The sequence below is a fragment of the Erpetoichthys calabaricus genome, chromosome 13 (genome assembly GCF_900747795.2).
Source record: "Erpetoichthys calabaricus chromosome 13, fErpCal1.3, whole genome shotgun sequence".
NCBI lineage: Eukaryota > Metazoa > Chordata > Cladistia > Polypteriformes > Polypteridae > Erpetoichthys > Erpetoichthys calabaricus.
Window position 1 is genome coordinate 40154157 of NC_041406.2, and position 16212 is coordinate 40170368.

At 37.7% G+C, this 16212-nt stretch overlaps 1 protein-coding gene across 2 annotated transcripts in view; it reads left to right on the forward strand.

Moving 5' to 3' along the window:
- top2b (DNA topoisomerase II beta) overlaps window positions 1-16212 on the forward strand; it is a 136280-nt gene that overhangs the window by 40023 nt on the left and 80045 nt on the right. For both annotated transcript variants that reach the window (XM_051935519.1, XM_028818156.2), the window contains exon 4: window positions 3870-3933. In XM_051935519.1, the coding sequence (XP_051791479.1) occupies window positions 3870-3933 (64 nt within the window). The remainder of the gene's footprint in view (window positions 1-3869; window positions 3934-16212) is intronic.

A 16212-nucleotide genomic window follows, 5' to 3' on the forward strand; every position in this document is an offset into this window, starting at 1 on the left:
GACCAGATTAATGACGTTACAGATCAGCTGGATGACGTTAAGCAGGCATTCACGGCTCGAGTTGAAACAGCGGAACAATTGGCGTCTAACGCTGATGAAAAAGCTACAGCTGCGAATTCCGAATGCAAAAAACTCAGACAAACTTGCGGCCCTGGAAGATGGGTGCAGACGAAACAATATAAGAATTGAGGGTATACCTGAGAAACGAGAAAGCTCAAACCCAATGAAATTTGCAGTAGAATTACTCTCTAAAATAATTGGAGTTGATTTTAAACTCGACATTGAGATAGCAGCTGCTTATCGCACATACATATCAAGCACCTTTAAACCTAGGTCTTTTATTGTGTGCTTCGAGCGATTACGATGTAAGCTTGATGTGATGGCACTTCTCAGACACAAGCAAGAGATTATATTTGAAAATAATCTCTCCTTCTCAGGGGTAGGGTTTGATTTGTCTTCAATTTTTCTTTTTTTTTTTTTGTTATAAATTGATCTATTTGTATGGAATGATTACAATAAAATTAAAAAAAAAAAAAAAAGTATTCACAGCCTTTGCCATGAAGCTCAAAATTGAGCTGAGGTGCATCCTGTTTCCCCTGATCATCCTTGATGTTTCTGCAGCTTAATTGGAGTCCACCTGTGGTAAATTCAGTTCATTGGACATGATTTGGAAAGGCATACACCTGTCTATATAAGGTCCCACAGTTGACAGTTCATGTCAGAGCACAAACCAAGCATGAAGTCACAGGAATTGTCTGTAGACCTCTGAGACAAGATTGTCTCGAGGCACAAATCTGGGGAAGGTTACAGAAAAATTTCTGCTGCTTTGAAGATCCCAATGAGCACAGTGGCCTCCATCATCCGTAAGTGGAAGAAGTTTGAAACCACCAGGACTCTTCCTAGAGCTGGCCAGCCATCTAAACTGAGCGATCGGGGGAGAAGGGCCTTAGTCAGGGAGGTGACCAAGAACCCGATGGTCACTCTGTCAGAGCTCCAGAGGTCCTCTGTGGAGAGAGGAGAACCTTCCAGAAGGACAGCCATCTCTGCAGCAATCCACCAATCAGGCCTGTATGGTAGAGTGGCCAGACGGAAGGCACTCCTTAGTAAAAGGCACATGGCAGCCCGCCTAGAGTTTGCCAAAAGGTACCTGAAGGACTCTCAGACCACGAGAAAGAAAATTCTCTGGTCTGATAAGACAAAGATTGAACTCTTTGGTGTGAATGCCAGGCGTCACGTTTGGAGGAAACCAGGCACTGCTCATCACCAGGCCAGTACCATCCCTACAGTGAAGCATGGTGGTGGCAGCATCATGCTGGGAGACTAGTCAGGATAAAGGGAAAGATGACTGCAGCAATGTAAAGAGACATCCTGGATGAAAACCTGCTCCAGAGCGCTCTTGACCTCAGACTGGGGCGATGGTTCATCTTTCAGCAGGACAACGACCCTAAGCACATAGCCAAGATATCAAAGGAGTGGCTTCAGGACAACTCTGTGAATGTCCTTGAGTGGCCCAGCCAGAGCCCAGACTTGAATCCGACTGAACATCTCTGGAGAGATCTTAAAATGGCTGTGCACCGACGCTTCCCATTCAACCTGATGGGGCTTGAGAGGTGCTGCAAAGAGGAATGGGCGAAACTTGCCAAGGATAGGTGTGCCAAGCTTGTGGCATCATATTCAAAAAGACTTGAGGCTGTAATTTCTGCCAAAGGTGCATCAACAAAAGTATTGAGCAAAGGTTGTGAATACTTATGTGCATGTGATTTCTCAGTTTTTTTTATTTTTAATAAATTTGAAAAAACCTCAAACTTTTTTCACGTTGTCATTATGGGGTGTTGTGTGTAGAATTCTGAGGAAAAAAATGAATTTAATCCATTTTGGAATAAGGCTGTAACATAACAAAATGTGGAAAAAGTGATGCGCTGTGAATACTTTCCGGATGCACTGTATTATGAAATGTGCTACATAAAGTGTGATATATTGCTATAGTTTACAGTTTTGACTTTTTATTTACGTCAAATGCTTATCTACACTTTAGAAATGACTCTATGTTCTGTTGTAGGAGCTTTGCTACTGGAACAATTTCCATGACCTCCAAACTGCTCTTGCTTTATTTACTGTATGTAGCTGATCAGCTTATCAGCTTATCTTTAAAAGGGGTTGACATTCTTTTCTTTATAGTGTCATAACGCTAAATTATTGTCTGCTTTATTTTAAAAGTCTCTGCCTGCCTGCCATGAACCCTGCATAGTTTTTCTTCTTTTATTTGTTTTCCTTACACAGCTTAAAGGTATATACTATTTAAATTGATGGTATGTAAATCAGTCCAGAATTGTTCCTACCATGATAAATGGTTTAGAGCAGGGGTGTCCAACTTCGCTCCTGGTGGGCCGCATTGGCTGCAGGTTTTCATTCTAACCCTCTTCCAAATCAGCGAGCAGTTTTCACTGCTAATTAACTCCTTTTCCCTTTATTTGAATAGCCCAGTTTTTAAGGATTTGGTCCTCTGAATTGCTTTGTTTCTTCATTAAATGGCTGCCAAACAGAAATGAGATGTGAAATGAGCCAACAGATGACCAGCTAAATTGGAACGTCAAACTCCAGCCAGGTTCACTCCAACCGGTTTCTTAATGAGAAGCCAGTTCTTGCTGTTAAAGCCATTAGCTGAATATCATGACTTGTTGCTGATGTCATTCTGCCACAGCAGACTGTTGATTTTTCTGTTTTTTTCAAGACCACCATCAGGATGTTTTAGTGACTTGAGCAGACCAACATGACCCTTCACCTTTCTTTATTTTCAGGTTAGCTGGTCATGTGACTGCTTGTTTTGTGTCTCATTGTTGTTTGGCTGCTCATTAAAGAAAAAAACAACTAAGGGGTCTGAGTCACGTCAATTAAGACTTAAGGCAAAACAAGTTAATCTGCAGCAAAAACGGCACACTAATTAATAAGATGGTTAAAATGAAAAGCTGGAGCCACTGTGGCCCACCAGAACTGGAGTTGGACACCCCTGGTTTAGAGGATGGGTAAATTAAGCCCCCAACGTTTGCCCTTTTAATAGACATTGGATATTTAAAACCTGTTCTGATTTATTTGCTGTCTGTGATTGTTTCTGTTGCTTGTGCTTGTGTGAAGTTTAGCTGAATTCTTGAACCCACTGAAGTCTGAAATAAATGTATCTATCTCGGTAAATTACTAGTGTTTTAATTGTTTTGTTTAAGTATAACACTTTACCTCATTCTTGGTGAATTTATTTAGCTCTGTGTGATAAAGTTTAACTCGGGAACTATTATCAGTCTTGAATATTTCTCAGTGTTGCAAAGAAATTGGGCCGTTTTCTTTGTTAAATTGCTCATTCCAGTTTTTGATTATATATTTAGTGTTATTTTAGGCAAATATTGTATTACATTTACATCCTTACAAAAGCTGATTACATTTTGGTGGTTGACTGTAACAAGAAAGGATAACTTAATGTAGCTAAGGTCTTAAATGTTTTTCATCAGGTGAGTTTTAAATGCATGTTGTCTTTAGGGGCTCATTTTTTTTAGTTATTGCAAAATTGGATTTTTGTTTTCGCCCTCTAATTTGTCTTACTATTCAGAATACATTTTTTGATTTTTTTTTTCTCTGTGAAAGTCTTCCAATGAATTCTAAGCCATGATGCTGAAATGGTGGTAAATTATTTTTAATGTCTTTTTGTATCTGGTATTCCTATGTTTGGTTCCTTCTGCATTTACTTGTTTTGATATGCTTAATTCCATGTGCCTTTTAATTGTAACAGGAAAGTATTTAAAATGTATGGAGCTAGTTATTAACTGAGCTAGTTTTTACTGAACAACTACAAATTTTGTATTTCGTAATTTATTTTTCAGTTAATGCAGCGGATAATAAACAGAGGGATAAAAACATGTCTTGTATTAAAATTACAGTTGATCCGTAAGTACTGTATTTTTTTTTTGTCTTTTTACTTTTCAGGCTAGCAGTACTCATTTGTTTATAAATAGCAGCAACGTTACTTCTCCGAGTAATACTTTCTCTTTGTTTGTGCTAATGTGATCTTTACTTTCTTTTGGTTTTTCTGCTTTTATATTCTGTATCTTGCTCTGCATGCGTATTGCGCCTACATTTTTTTTTTTTTAGTCTTTTGAATTCCACTGTTTTCATTATCTCTAACCTGCTCTGTATGTGTTTGGCCCCCTTGTTTTTTAACCTCTTTATAACATTTTACTTTGTTTTCTACTGTCTTATTTCTGACCTCGCTTTGTCGTGCTTTTTTTCAATTACACCTAGTCCTTGGTGATTATTTTCCCTTTTTTCGAGTAATAATTTCCGTTTGTTTGCACTACTGTGATCTTTACTATCTTTTTTTTGATACTTTCTAATTTTTCTGCTTTCATATTCTTTAACTTTCTCTGCATTTGTATCTCGCCAATGTTTTTTTTTTTTTTGAGCCTTTCGAATTCCACTGCTTTCATAATCTCTAACCTGCTCTGCATGTGTATTGCGCCAATGTTTTTGAACGTCTTTATGAAGTTCTACTTTGTCTTTTACTCTGTCTGTTATTTCTGAGCCCGATTGGACCTGCTTTTTTTCAGTTCTACTTGTTCCGGGCTGATTATTACTTTCCTTATTTTCTGAATTTGCACCAAGATTATTCTTTTTCTTTTTTGCATTTTTTTCTCTCCAACGCTTTTGGGTCTCTCGTCTCCGTGCTGCTCTTTCTTCTTCACTTAGTCGTCGATGTTTCATCTATAACGTATTGTCATATGCTTTATATGCGCCGAGAGCCCTGGATCTGTGTCTGCAAGAATCTCATGTTCTACATCCCCGCTTGACGCTCCGTAGCCAATCTCTTTTGTCTTGCGGGTCTTAAGTGTCTTCCATGAAGATCACGTCTCGTCTTCCTAGTCTCTCCCTCCCAGGACTTTTTTTTTTTTATAATAGATTAATTGGGGCCCAGGAGCTGAATTTGTAAACTGTATGTAATGATAAAGTAAATTGATATTTTTTTGTTTGTTATTGAGTCCTAGTCTCTTCTTTTCATGTTTATATCAAGATAGGTTTAAACTTTGCAATATAAATGTGATCGTCTCAGGTTGATATGGTATTTCCTTAGCTAATACATGTGGATATTGGTTTATTCCCATTGTATTCCCTTCTCACATTTAGATATGGTGAGACAAGCATTGATATGATTATGAAAAACATTGTATAGATAACCATTACAATTTTGTGAAAAAGTACACCTGTAAATTACACGTTTTATCAGTCAAGTTGTATTGAGAGTCAAGTAGTCCTTACCAAATCATAAAATTGAGCAAATTTAAATTGACAAGTGTATAGCTCTTTTTCCTGAGCAGAGAAATAAGCCAGCATGCAGTAGCCAGTGTGGAAAAAGCAGTGATAGTATTTTTTTAATTTGGTCATCCTGTTTAATAACACTATTTTTTGGGAAATATTTCAAATCTGAATTTTAGATATTATGCATTCCAAATTTTATTGTACATATTTTTGTTTTGAATATGGTAAAAATCATTTTTAATCAGATTTGACTTTTAGTAGGGAAGCTCTGATCAAGCTTTTGTAAGGCTGATACCAGTCACCGATTTCATGTTAATTGTTTGGCCGATTCCTTTTGGTTGATTTTTTTTTTTTGGTTCTTTTAAAAATATGTTTTGCATTATGCTCCTGCTCAACCACACACATAGAAGCCTTATGTTCTATATTAATGTGTTGCCTTTGGTATTTTTATAATTAAACTGTAGACCATAGGTGTTAACTGTTTATTTTTTATTAACAAAACTAAATTCTGTAGGCTTATTGCTCAGTGACCACAAAAATAGTAAAATTTTCTTAAAATACAGTACATACTTTAATAAACTATGTGCAAAAGGATAATACATATATCAGTAGTACACATGGCATACAAGAATAATGCTTATTATAATTACAAGCTGTCATATTGTCTATTTGCTTAAATGTAAATGTACTTTTTAATCATTTTTAATAATTGCACTGCAGCTTTTTTCTGTTAAAGAATAAATGTACTATATTTACAGGTGTGTTTTTTTCCTTTGGTGTATCAGAGATTTGTAATTCTTCAGGTGAAATTATAAATGTGAATTACCATTTTAATTATGTAGCACTTGTTTCTTACCAAAACGTACTGTGTACAGTACGCCCCCAAAATTCGTGGGAGTTACGTTCCTAGAGCACCTGTGAATTGTGAAAAACCGCAAATTTTGGATGTGGTTAAAAAAAATGCCTGTTTTTATAGTTTAAACCCTAAATATGCCCCCAAAACACTTTAATTTCAAACTCAGCTTAATACATTACCTAAAAATAAAGAATGTAAAGGTAAACCTGTATACTGTACTGCTATGTCTCCCGCAGTGCTAGAATGTAAAATACCAACATTACCGCTGTATGTACTGAAATTCATGCAAGCGCGTTTTCATTGCCTGAAGCCTTAGAAGGTGCAGGGCGTTTCGGCGGCATCTTGGGGCTTTAACCTTAAAAGTGCCACATACTTGGGGTTAATGCATCCCTGGATGCCAAATACTTTTTTGCTGTACTTTTTAAGTAAACGTCACAGTTCACAAAGGGAAATTGACATTTTAATGGAACACTTTTTTTCATGCAAAGAGCATCACAATTACTGCAACACTGATCATTTTACACACTGCTAATAAACTGTAAAAACAATTTATATAAAAAAAAAAAAAAAAAAAAAAAGTACTGGAACAATATGTACAATGTGCAGCTGATGCCATGGATGAAATCCAGTAAATCACCAAGCCAACTGCGCTTGAACTTGCTGCACACAGAGGTAAGCGCTGAAGCTTTCAGGCTAGTCTAGTTCAGCGGCTCAATCCCAGGGACAGTGAGGCTGCAGGGTGTCACGCTTGTGTCACAGAATTGCACAGAAACACAGTAGATTGTAGAGACAGGAACTTTATTCAAACACTTCAAACAAACATGTCTCTTTCAGAAGTAAAACGAGCTCAGTGTGCAATTAGTTCTCGATTAAAGAATAGACAGACGTCATAGGGGAACACAATGGGAGCGGGACCCCCAACAGGAGCAGAGGATGTCTGAGGGAAGAGAGAGAAACAAAGCAATCGGCCAAAAAGGACAGGTGTGGTTCAGGCTTTTAAGTATGCATAGCGCGAGAAGCATATCACATGACCGCACTGACATCCTTTGACCCCATCTACATTTGCTTCATGTTCTCTCTGCAGTACAGTATTGCCACAAAAAAAGCCATAAACATTGCGGAGGATATTTGCGGTTTCCGCTAAAACTTAGATAGGTTCTAAGGAAAAATCCGTGAATGACACTGGGGTCTACTGTATAACGCACAGCAACAAATCACACTGCAGATCTTTAAAATGTTTAAGTTCTTTATCAAGAAGAAGCAAAACTAACATAATTAACGGTTTTACAAATAAAAGACACATTTTGCTCCTAACCTAACAAGCTTATTGTTTAATAAGCAACAATTTCAGATTCATCTTTCTTTTTCTAATTAAAAATGTAAGCTGCTGCACTTCAAACAAGCTCGCTGTCCAAACTGAAACGGTGTCCGTTTTAATTAAAGAACAAAAAAAAAAAATCTGAATTCAAGTCACTTTTCTTGATGTTTGCCAAAACTGCACTGCACGACTTCTCTGATTGCTTTATCTCATTTTAATACTCTTACTTTCTTTAACATAAAGGTTAAGCTGTCTGCTAAAACAAGCCTCTGCTGCTGGTCTTTGTCTACACTGCAGGAAGTTTGCTGCAAAAAAAAAAAAAAAAAAAGATGCACGCTGGCTCAAATACTGTAGTTCCTTGCGTAAAAGAGCACTGCAACTAAATAACTGTAAAGCTTGGGAAAGCAGGGGTTGAAAAGATCAACTTTAGTGATCGCACAATTTACCGGTCACCGATCAAGTCCTTTTCTTGTTTTTGTTTTTTTTATTGCTTAGTGATAATGCTGTTGATGCATAGTGTTTTGTAGAAGTGTTACAACTTATTAAATTTTCAAATTAGAAATGAAACATGCATATTTTATTGTAGTATGTATTTTTAATGTTCATATGTCAAAGAAAATATTTAAAAGTCTAAGATATTCAAAGACATTTTAATGAAAAGTAAAAGAACGTTGCTGATAGTTCTTAATTTTCTCTAGAGCCTGACCAATCTGATTTTTGCCATTGATACAGATTCCAGTAAAAAAGAATCTGTGTTTTCCGATAATTGATATTTTTGGCCGATTAAAGCGCCTCTTCCCTGGGCTCAAAAATAGAGTACACAAATTAGACCATTTTTTACCAAGTACTAAAGTGTCAATCAACAATTAAGAAAAGAAAATAATCAAATAGCAGTAACAGTATATATAACAATAAAATTATAACTCATCAGTAATTAGACAATATTCAACATTGTGAAATAAGAATATATAGTTAGGTCCATAAATATTTGGACAGGGACAACTTTTTTCTAATTTTGGTTCTGTACATTACCACAATGAATTTTAAATGAAGCAACTCCGATGCAGTGGAAGTGCTGACTTTCAGCTTTAATTCAATGGGGTGAACAAAACGATTGCATGAAAATGTGAGGCAACTAAAGCATTTTTTTAACACAATCCCTTCATTTCAGGGGCTCAAAAGTAATTGGACAATTGACTCAAAGCTTATTTCATGGGCAGGTGTGGGCAAGTCCATCGTTATGTCATTATCAATTAAGCAGATAAAAGGCCTGGAGTTGATTTGAGGTGTGGTGCTTGCATGTGGAAGATTTGCTGTGAACAGACAACATGCGGTCAAAGGAGCTCTCCATGCAGGTGAAAGAAGCCATCCTTAAGCTGCGAAAACAGAAAAAACCCATCCAAGAAATTGCTACAATATTACGAGTGGCAAAATCTACAGTTTGGTACATCTTGAGAAAGAAAGCAAGCACTGGTGAACTCCGCAATGCAAAAAGACCTGGATGTCCACGGAAGACAGCAGTGGTGGATGATCGCAGAATCATTTCCATGGTGAAGAGAAACCCCTTCACAACAGCCAACCAAGTGAACAACACTCTCCAGGGGGTAGGCATATCAATATCCAAGTCTACCATAAAGAGAAGACTGCATGAAAGTAAATACAGAGGGTGCACTGCAAGGTGCAAGCCACTCATAAGCCTCAAGAATAGAACGGCTAGATTGGACTTTGCTAAAGAACATCTAAAAAAAGCCAGCACAGTTCTGGAAAAACATTCTTTGGACAGATGAAACCAAGATCAACCTCTTCCAGAATGAATGCAAGAAAAAAGTATGGAGAAGGTGTGGAACAGCTCATTATCCAAAGCATACCACGTCATCTGTAAAACATGGTGGAGGCAGTGTGATGGCTTGGGCGTGCATGGCTGCCAGTGGCACTGGGACACTAGTGTTTATTGATGATGTGACACAGGACAGAAGCAGCTGAATGAATTCTGAGGTGTTCAGAGACATACTGTGTGCTCAAATTCAGCTAAATGCAGTCAAATTGATTGGGCGGCGTTTCATGATACAGATGGACAATGACCCAAAACATACAGCCAAAGCAACCCAGGAGTTTATTAAAGCAAAGAAGTGGAAAATTCTTGAATGGCCAAGTCAGTCACCTGATCTTAACTCAATTGAGCATGCATTTCACTTGTTGAAGACTAAACTTCAGACAGAAAGGCCCACAAACAAACCGCAACTGAAAGCCACCGCAGTAAAGGCCTGGCAGAGCATTAAAAAGGAGGAAACCCAGCATCTGGTGATGTCCATGAGTTTAAGACTTCAGGCTGTCATTGCCAGCAAAGGGTTTTCAACTAAGTATTAGAAATGAACATTTTATTTCCAGTTATTTAATTTGTCCAATTACTTTTGAGCCCCTGAAATGAAGGGATTGTGTTAAAAAAAAAAAAAGGTTTAGTTGCCTCACATTTTTATGCAATTGTTTTGTTCACCCCACTGAATTAAAGCTGAAAGTCTGCACTTCAACTGCATCTGAGTTGTTTCATTTAAAATTCATTGTGGTAATGTACAGAACCAAAATTAGAAAAAAGTTGTCTATATCCAAATACTAGCAAAATACCCGCGCTTCGCAGCGGAGAAGTAGTGTGTGAAAGAGGTTATGTAAACATATATATACATATACATATCTACATATACACATATCTACATATACATATATACATCCACATATACATATATATACATATACAAATTTACACATCATATATATATATATATATATATATATATATATATATACACACATATATATATACATATGCACATATATATATATATATATATATATATATATATATATATATATATATATATATATATATACACACACATATATATATATACATATATATATATATATATATATATATATATATATATACACATATATATATACACATATATATATATATATAAATATAGACAGACATACATACATTCACATATATATATATACATATCTACATATATATATATATATATATATATATATATATATATATATATATATATATATATATATATATATTCATGGCATTCGTAGTCTGAATCACAATCTGATTGTATGGGTGGTTACCTACCAGGTAACGCTTATGGTTGGCCAGCAAGTCAGCTAACATCAGCCATGGTGCCTTCAGTTGTGAGAAGCAGATCATAGAATGGTTGAAAATAGTTTACTGTCAAATAATGCAAAGAGTACTCGACACGTGTTTCGCCCTAATTCTGGGCTCATCAGGCGTACACACTCACTGCATATAGCCAAATTCCCGGGCTTCGCAGCGGTGAAGTATTGCTTTTAAATTTTAATTAAGAAGAAAAGAAAACCTTTTTAAATTGAGGGAAAATATACCAATAACAATTTAAGGATCTGTTTTTTTGTGAAGCTGCCTTTACACAGCCTGTCTCAGCGCTCTTTGGGGCTCTTCCTTGTTTTCTACGTACTGCGTTCACAGTCAGTTCACATGATTACGTGGGAGGCGTGATGACGCGATACGCAACTCCGCCTCCCATGGCCAGCGAGCTGCAGACCACTACAGTATATGGACAAAAAAGAGGTTCCAGTTATGACCGTTACGCTTTGAATTTCGAAATGAAACCTGCCTAACTTTTGTAAGTAAGCTGTAAGGAATGAGCCTGCCAAATTTCAGCCTTCCACTTACACGGGAAGTTGGAGAATTAGTGAGTGAGTGAGGGCTTTGCCTTTTATTAGTGTGTATGTGTATATATATATATATATATATATATATATATATATATATATATATATATATATATATATATATATATATATATATATATACACACACACACAGCTGTACCCGGCCACGTGTTGCTGTGGCTCAGTCTGGTTAAATGGAAAAGAACGAAAAGAGAGAGCACACGTTTTTAATATGCTTAATTTCACAATGCTTGTGGGTATACAATATTTTTTGTTGTTCCATTGTCTGTGCAGAATGTTAGACTGAATAATATTAAGTTCGTAGACGTCTTTGTTTTTGGCCGCAAGAATAGCTCGTTCACTCAGCCAATCGTGATTCTTATAATTGGTTTGAATATTGTTATATATAAGTTATGAGGCAATGATATTCGTCCTGAGGTCAGATCAACCGGCACCTTTCCGTTCCCAATTTCCAGATTTCTCCAACCCCCGTTATTGACAGTTTGCATTATTTGATCGTAAATGCCTTTTTGCTGAAGCGTTAGTTTAGGAATATTTGATTGCACATACGACAAAAGATCACCCGTGTTGTAATTTTGTTCATGACGCAATTCTACATTGAACGAAGCAGCAGCAGATCGATTCGGTGATGGCATTCCCAATTGATTGAGAACTTTGTTCACGATTTCTAAGCGCAAATCTTCAATCATTATCACCGCTTAGTTGTAGATGTCTGCTGTGAAATCCATGTTTATATTTGAATTTTACTTGCGTATTCGACGGAAAATATCTTCAGCCATGTGCGATTTATATTTCTCCCATAGCTGTGTTGGAGATGAAGGAGAGCAGGCGGTCAATATAATTGCAAACAGTGCACGAATTTGATTTGGATGTGACGTGTTGCACGCGTCATTAATGTATACATCCCAGTGTCGGTCGTTCTCCAATAAATTCAGAGCTTGACATGTACTTCGGAAAGTGGCATGTGTAACGCTGTTGACAATTCTCAGTTGCTGGAAAGACGTTGGACCGGGCACATTTACCAACAGCATGTGAACAAAGAAACATTCATCTTGATTGGGATGCACGGTGTACAGTCTGCCTATCGTAGTTTCTTTGAATATGCCAGGTTGTCCGTTGACTCGCTCTCCTCGTTTGCGTTGTTCAAATGATTTTCTACTCACATTCCATGTGTAATATGTAGGCACTTCCGAATACAGCAGTGTTTTCGCAAACGCGTCATTTTGACATAACGTAAAGAAAGCAGTTAACGTTGTAGCTGGTGGATTCAGGGCTATTTGTTGCACATTTGCAGCTGTGAAATAAACGCGTTGTCCAATTTCTAGATGTACTGCTAAGTGAACAACATCTGGACTTCGTTCATCTGGACTTGGTTGCACGCCAAAAACTGCCATGTCGCTGCCTTTATTCACGTACTTACAAATGTATTTGATTGAAACATTGAAATAGAATCGTAAAATATTTAGTATAGCGTGTTGCTTTTACGTCCAACAGATGGCGCTGTGTTTTCAAAAAAAGCATGTTTTTACCTGTCACAGGTGTGACATCTATATAATATGTATATAAAAACACGCGCATATTCGAATGCAACGTTGTGTCAAAATTTCAAAGCAATCGGTGAAGAACTTTCGGAGATTTAAGGTTTTGAACAAACGAACATTTACATTTTTATTTATATAGATGTGTGTGTGTGTGTGTATATATATATATATATATATATATATATATATATATATATATATATATATATATATATATATATATATATATATATATATATATATATATATATATAATATGGTTTTGGTAGCCAAGCGCTTTTTTTCCAACTTAGAAGACGTCTCTTGAGATCCGTTTAATCGCCTCGTTGATTGCATGTCTTCCAAGGTAGTTTCAATATCCATTTCCTGCACCGAGTCATCTCCCCTTTTATTAATGACTGTGTTAGTGGCCGTACTTCGTACAGGTCTTTGAACGCACTGAATACTTGTAACTGGTGTCGCCCATCGGCTACTTTCCACAGGGAATGGAAGCAATTGTCGAGTAACAAAAATTATTTGTAAGTGATTTCGCATTGAAGAAATAGTAAAAACTTGATCACGTCGGTCAATACCTAAAGAAATACACACAGCAAATGCAATTGAGAATACACCAGAATCTGTATGATTTAATTGTTGCTGTGCGTCTTCATAAACTATGGGAGGTTTGTAAGGAAACAAAGCATGCTGATCTGCTCCCATTTCATCTTACAGTACTCTACGACCCGGAACTGATCTGATGTTCATACTAACCTGGCTTATGGCTAAGGGGCGAGCACGCCTGAAATTAGCAAGCGTTACTGTTTATAGCTGTGTATTGGAACATCCAAATCCTGCTTCCTCCTCCTGCTGCTTGCTATCGCCGCTCACCTACGCTACCACATCCGCCTGTCCTACCGGCTGCGTTGTGCTGTGCTGCTTCTACACTGCTATCAGCTAAGTATCACTCACTATTTTAGCGCTTTGAGTACTGAGAAAAGCGCTATATAAATGTAATGAATTATTATTTATTATTAAACACTAAAGTACAAAAACGAAGTAGAAAGTAACACTAAACCGCAACACCGCCGGGAGCACCGGCACACCGCGTCTACTAAACACTAAGAAACACTAAAGGAAAAAATACTATTCAGTAAGTACCGCGTCTACTAAACAGTAAATCAGTAAAGGAGAAAGGACTAACCGCGTCAGCTGTGGAGCTCAGCTCGGAGCGAAATGAAGTGAATGAAATGAGGTGAATGGGAGGGGAGATGATCACGTGACTCCAACACCCGCCTTAACTCTCCGTCCCTCCACAAACGCACAAACACAGCCACACGGATTCCAACTCTCCTTTATAGATATAGATTTATGGACCTAACTGTACACATCATAATATGTTTGCCGTGTAGGGACATAATCAATACCCACACAACATTGTCATAAGCACCTCATGATTTAGAGGCACCATGCGTGGGGATAAAAAGCAGTAAAAATATTAATGTTAATATTAATATATTAATAATAATTAATAGTGGTGCTAGCACGTATACCTCATAAAGGTTTAGGATCCTTTTCGTGTCTGTTTTCATGGCTTGTCGTCCTAACAAGGATAATGTGGATATAGGTTTAGTAAGATGGCAACAGGGTGAGAATAGCTAGCAAACTAAAAGAGCAGGTGAAGGGGTAGGCAAGTTGAAGGTTGTGCTTTTGTTTTATTTTATGAGGTGTGCAGGGGCAGGATAATATTTATATCTCATCATTCTTAATAAGAGGCCTGTTGGCACCTGCTGTCTTACCAAGAAATGCGTCTCTTGTGTAGTCTACTGGATTATCACAACATTGCGTCAGGGTCTGCACAATCTGTTTTTTTCCTATTTACAGATGCAGCATTATTTCAGTACAGGTGACTTAAGTATTTTTAATTTCGCCTCATTTTTTAGGCATTATATGTCAAACTGGCAACTAGTAAAAAGACAGGCTAATTGTAGACACAGCGTGTTGGCTCTTTAAAATGGAGATTTTAACTCTTTTAGGGCGGATGTCGACTTTTGTCGACAGGAGGGGTTGAAGGCGAATGTCGACAAAAGTCGACATCCACGGATAGAGGGCGTCAATCAGCTGTTAATGGTGACAGATCTCACTGTCACGTCGCAGGCATTCCCTCTGTGCTTGGAGGAATGCTAGACTCGTTGACTCGGCAACTAAACCTTGCGTGTGCGTGAGTTGCGAAATGTAAACAATGGCAAGATGGCATCGACATGTGAAAGGGAGCGAAGGAAGTGCAGAAAAGAAAACACTCGGCAGACGATGTTTTGCGCATTATTGCGGAGTCGGACTCTTGATTTTTCAGAATCGGATTTTATTGGCAGTGATCAGGAGATCGAGCAAGAGAGTGAGAAGCCGGCATCAGCTGATCAGACACCAGCCGATGCCGCGCCAGCGGATCTGCTGCCAGTTGAGTGCCTTCGCGCAGCCGATGCATCTACGGCAAGGTTCGTATGAGATAAATACACAGACATTGATCCGTTGAGAGCCGATCTGGCTACCGGAGTTTACAAGACGGCATGGCTTGCTGTTGGACACGACAGATCACCAGCTGCTGTACTTCAGGCTGCTCTCTCCTGATGCTGCTTTTCAGCTACTGTCAGACGAGACAAAACAGGTAGGCAGAGAATTTTTTGAATCGTGGGCTGCGTTTGCATCGCATTCTCGTTTTTCAAAGTGGAAACCCACAACAAAAGACGAGATGAAGCGCGCTGTGGCATTACAAATAGAGATGGGACAGAACTGGTGATATAACTTCAGGGAACATTGGTCCAAACGTGTTTTGTCCCCTGGTGGCTTTGGGCAGGTTATGCAGCGTGGTGATAGGTACGTGCTGCTGCAAAGTTTTGTTCACTTCTGTAATAAACAGAAGCAAATCCCATGTGGTTGAGCCAGGCTATAATGCCATACATAAAGTTCATAAAGTTTCAGAACATGAAAAGAGGTGACAATACGGTTTTCATGCGAGCAGAAAACTTGGTGGCAGTGGCATGGCACGATGGCAAATGGGTGACTTGTCTCTCTACAGTACACACTAACAATATATGTGAGAAAGTGCAGCAACAGACAATTGAAAAATAGGCACCAAAGCAACACATATTGTAAGGAGTGCAATGTGGCAATGACTGAAATTGGCTGTTTTGAGCGAGATCAGACTTTGCAGGACTTTGCTGTGTAAAATGTATGTGATATGTATGTGAAAGCATATAGTATGCAGGCTCATACAACATGCAAGACAGTAACATTTGTCAAAAGTAAATATTTTTTGTTGATTTGATATGTAAAACAATTGCTTTGTGTTCTTTTTTAAAAAATGTTAGTTTTTGGAAAAATATTCAGCCCTGGGAGAAAAGAAACAAAAAAAAAATTAGCCCTAAAAGAGTTAAAGGATTGTAATAAAAGGAAAGTTGTAATTATGAGCTTTTTTTCCACTT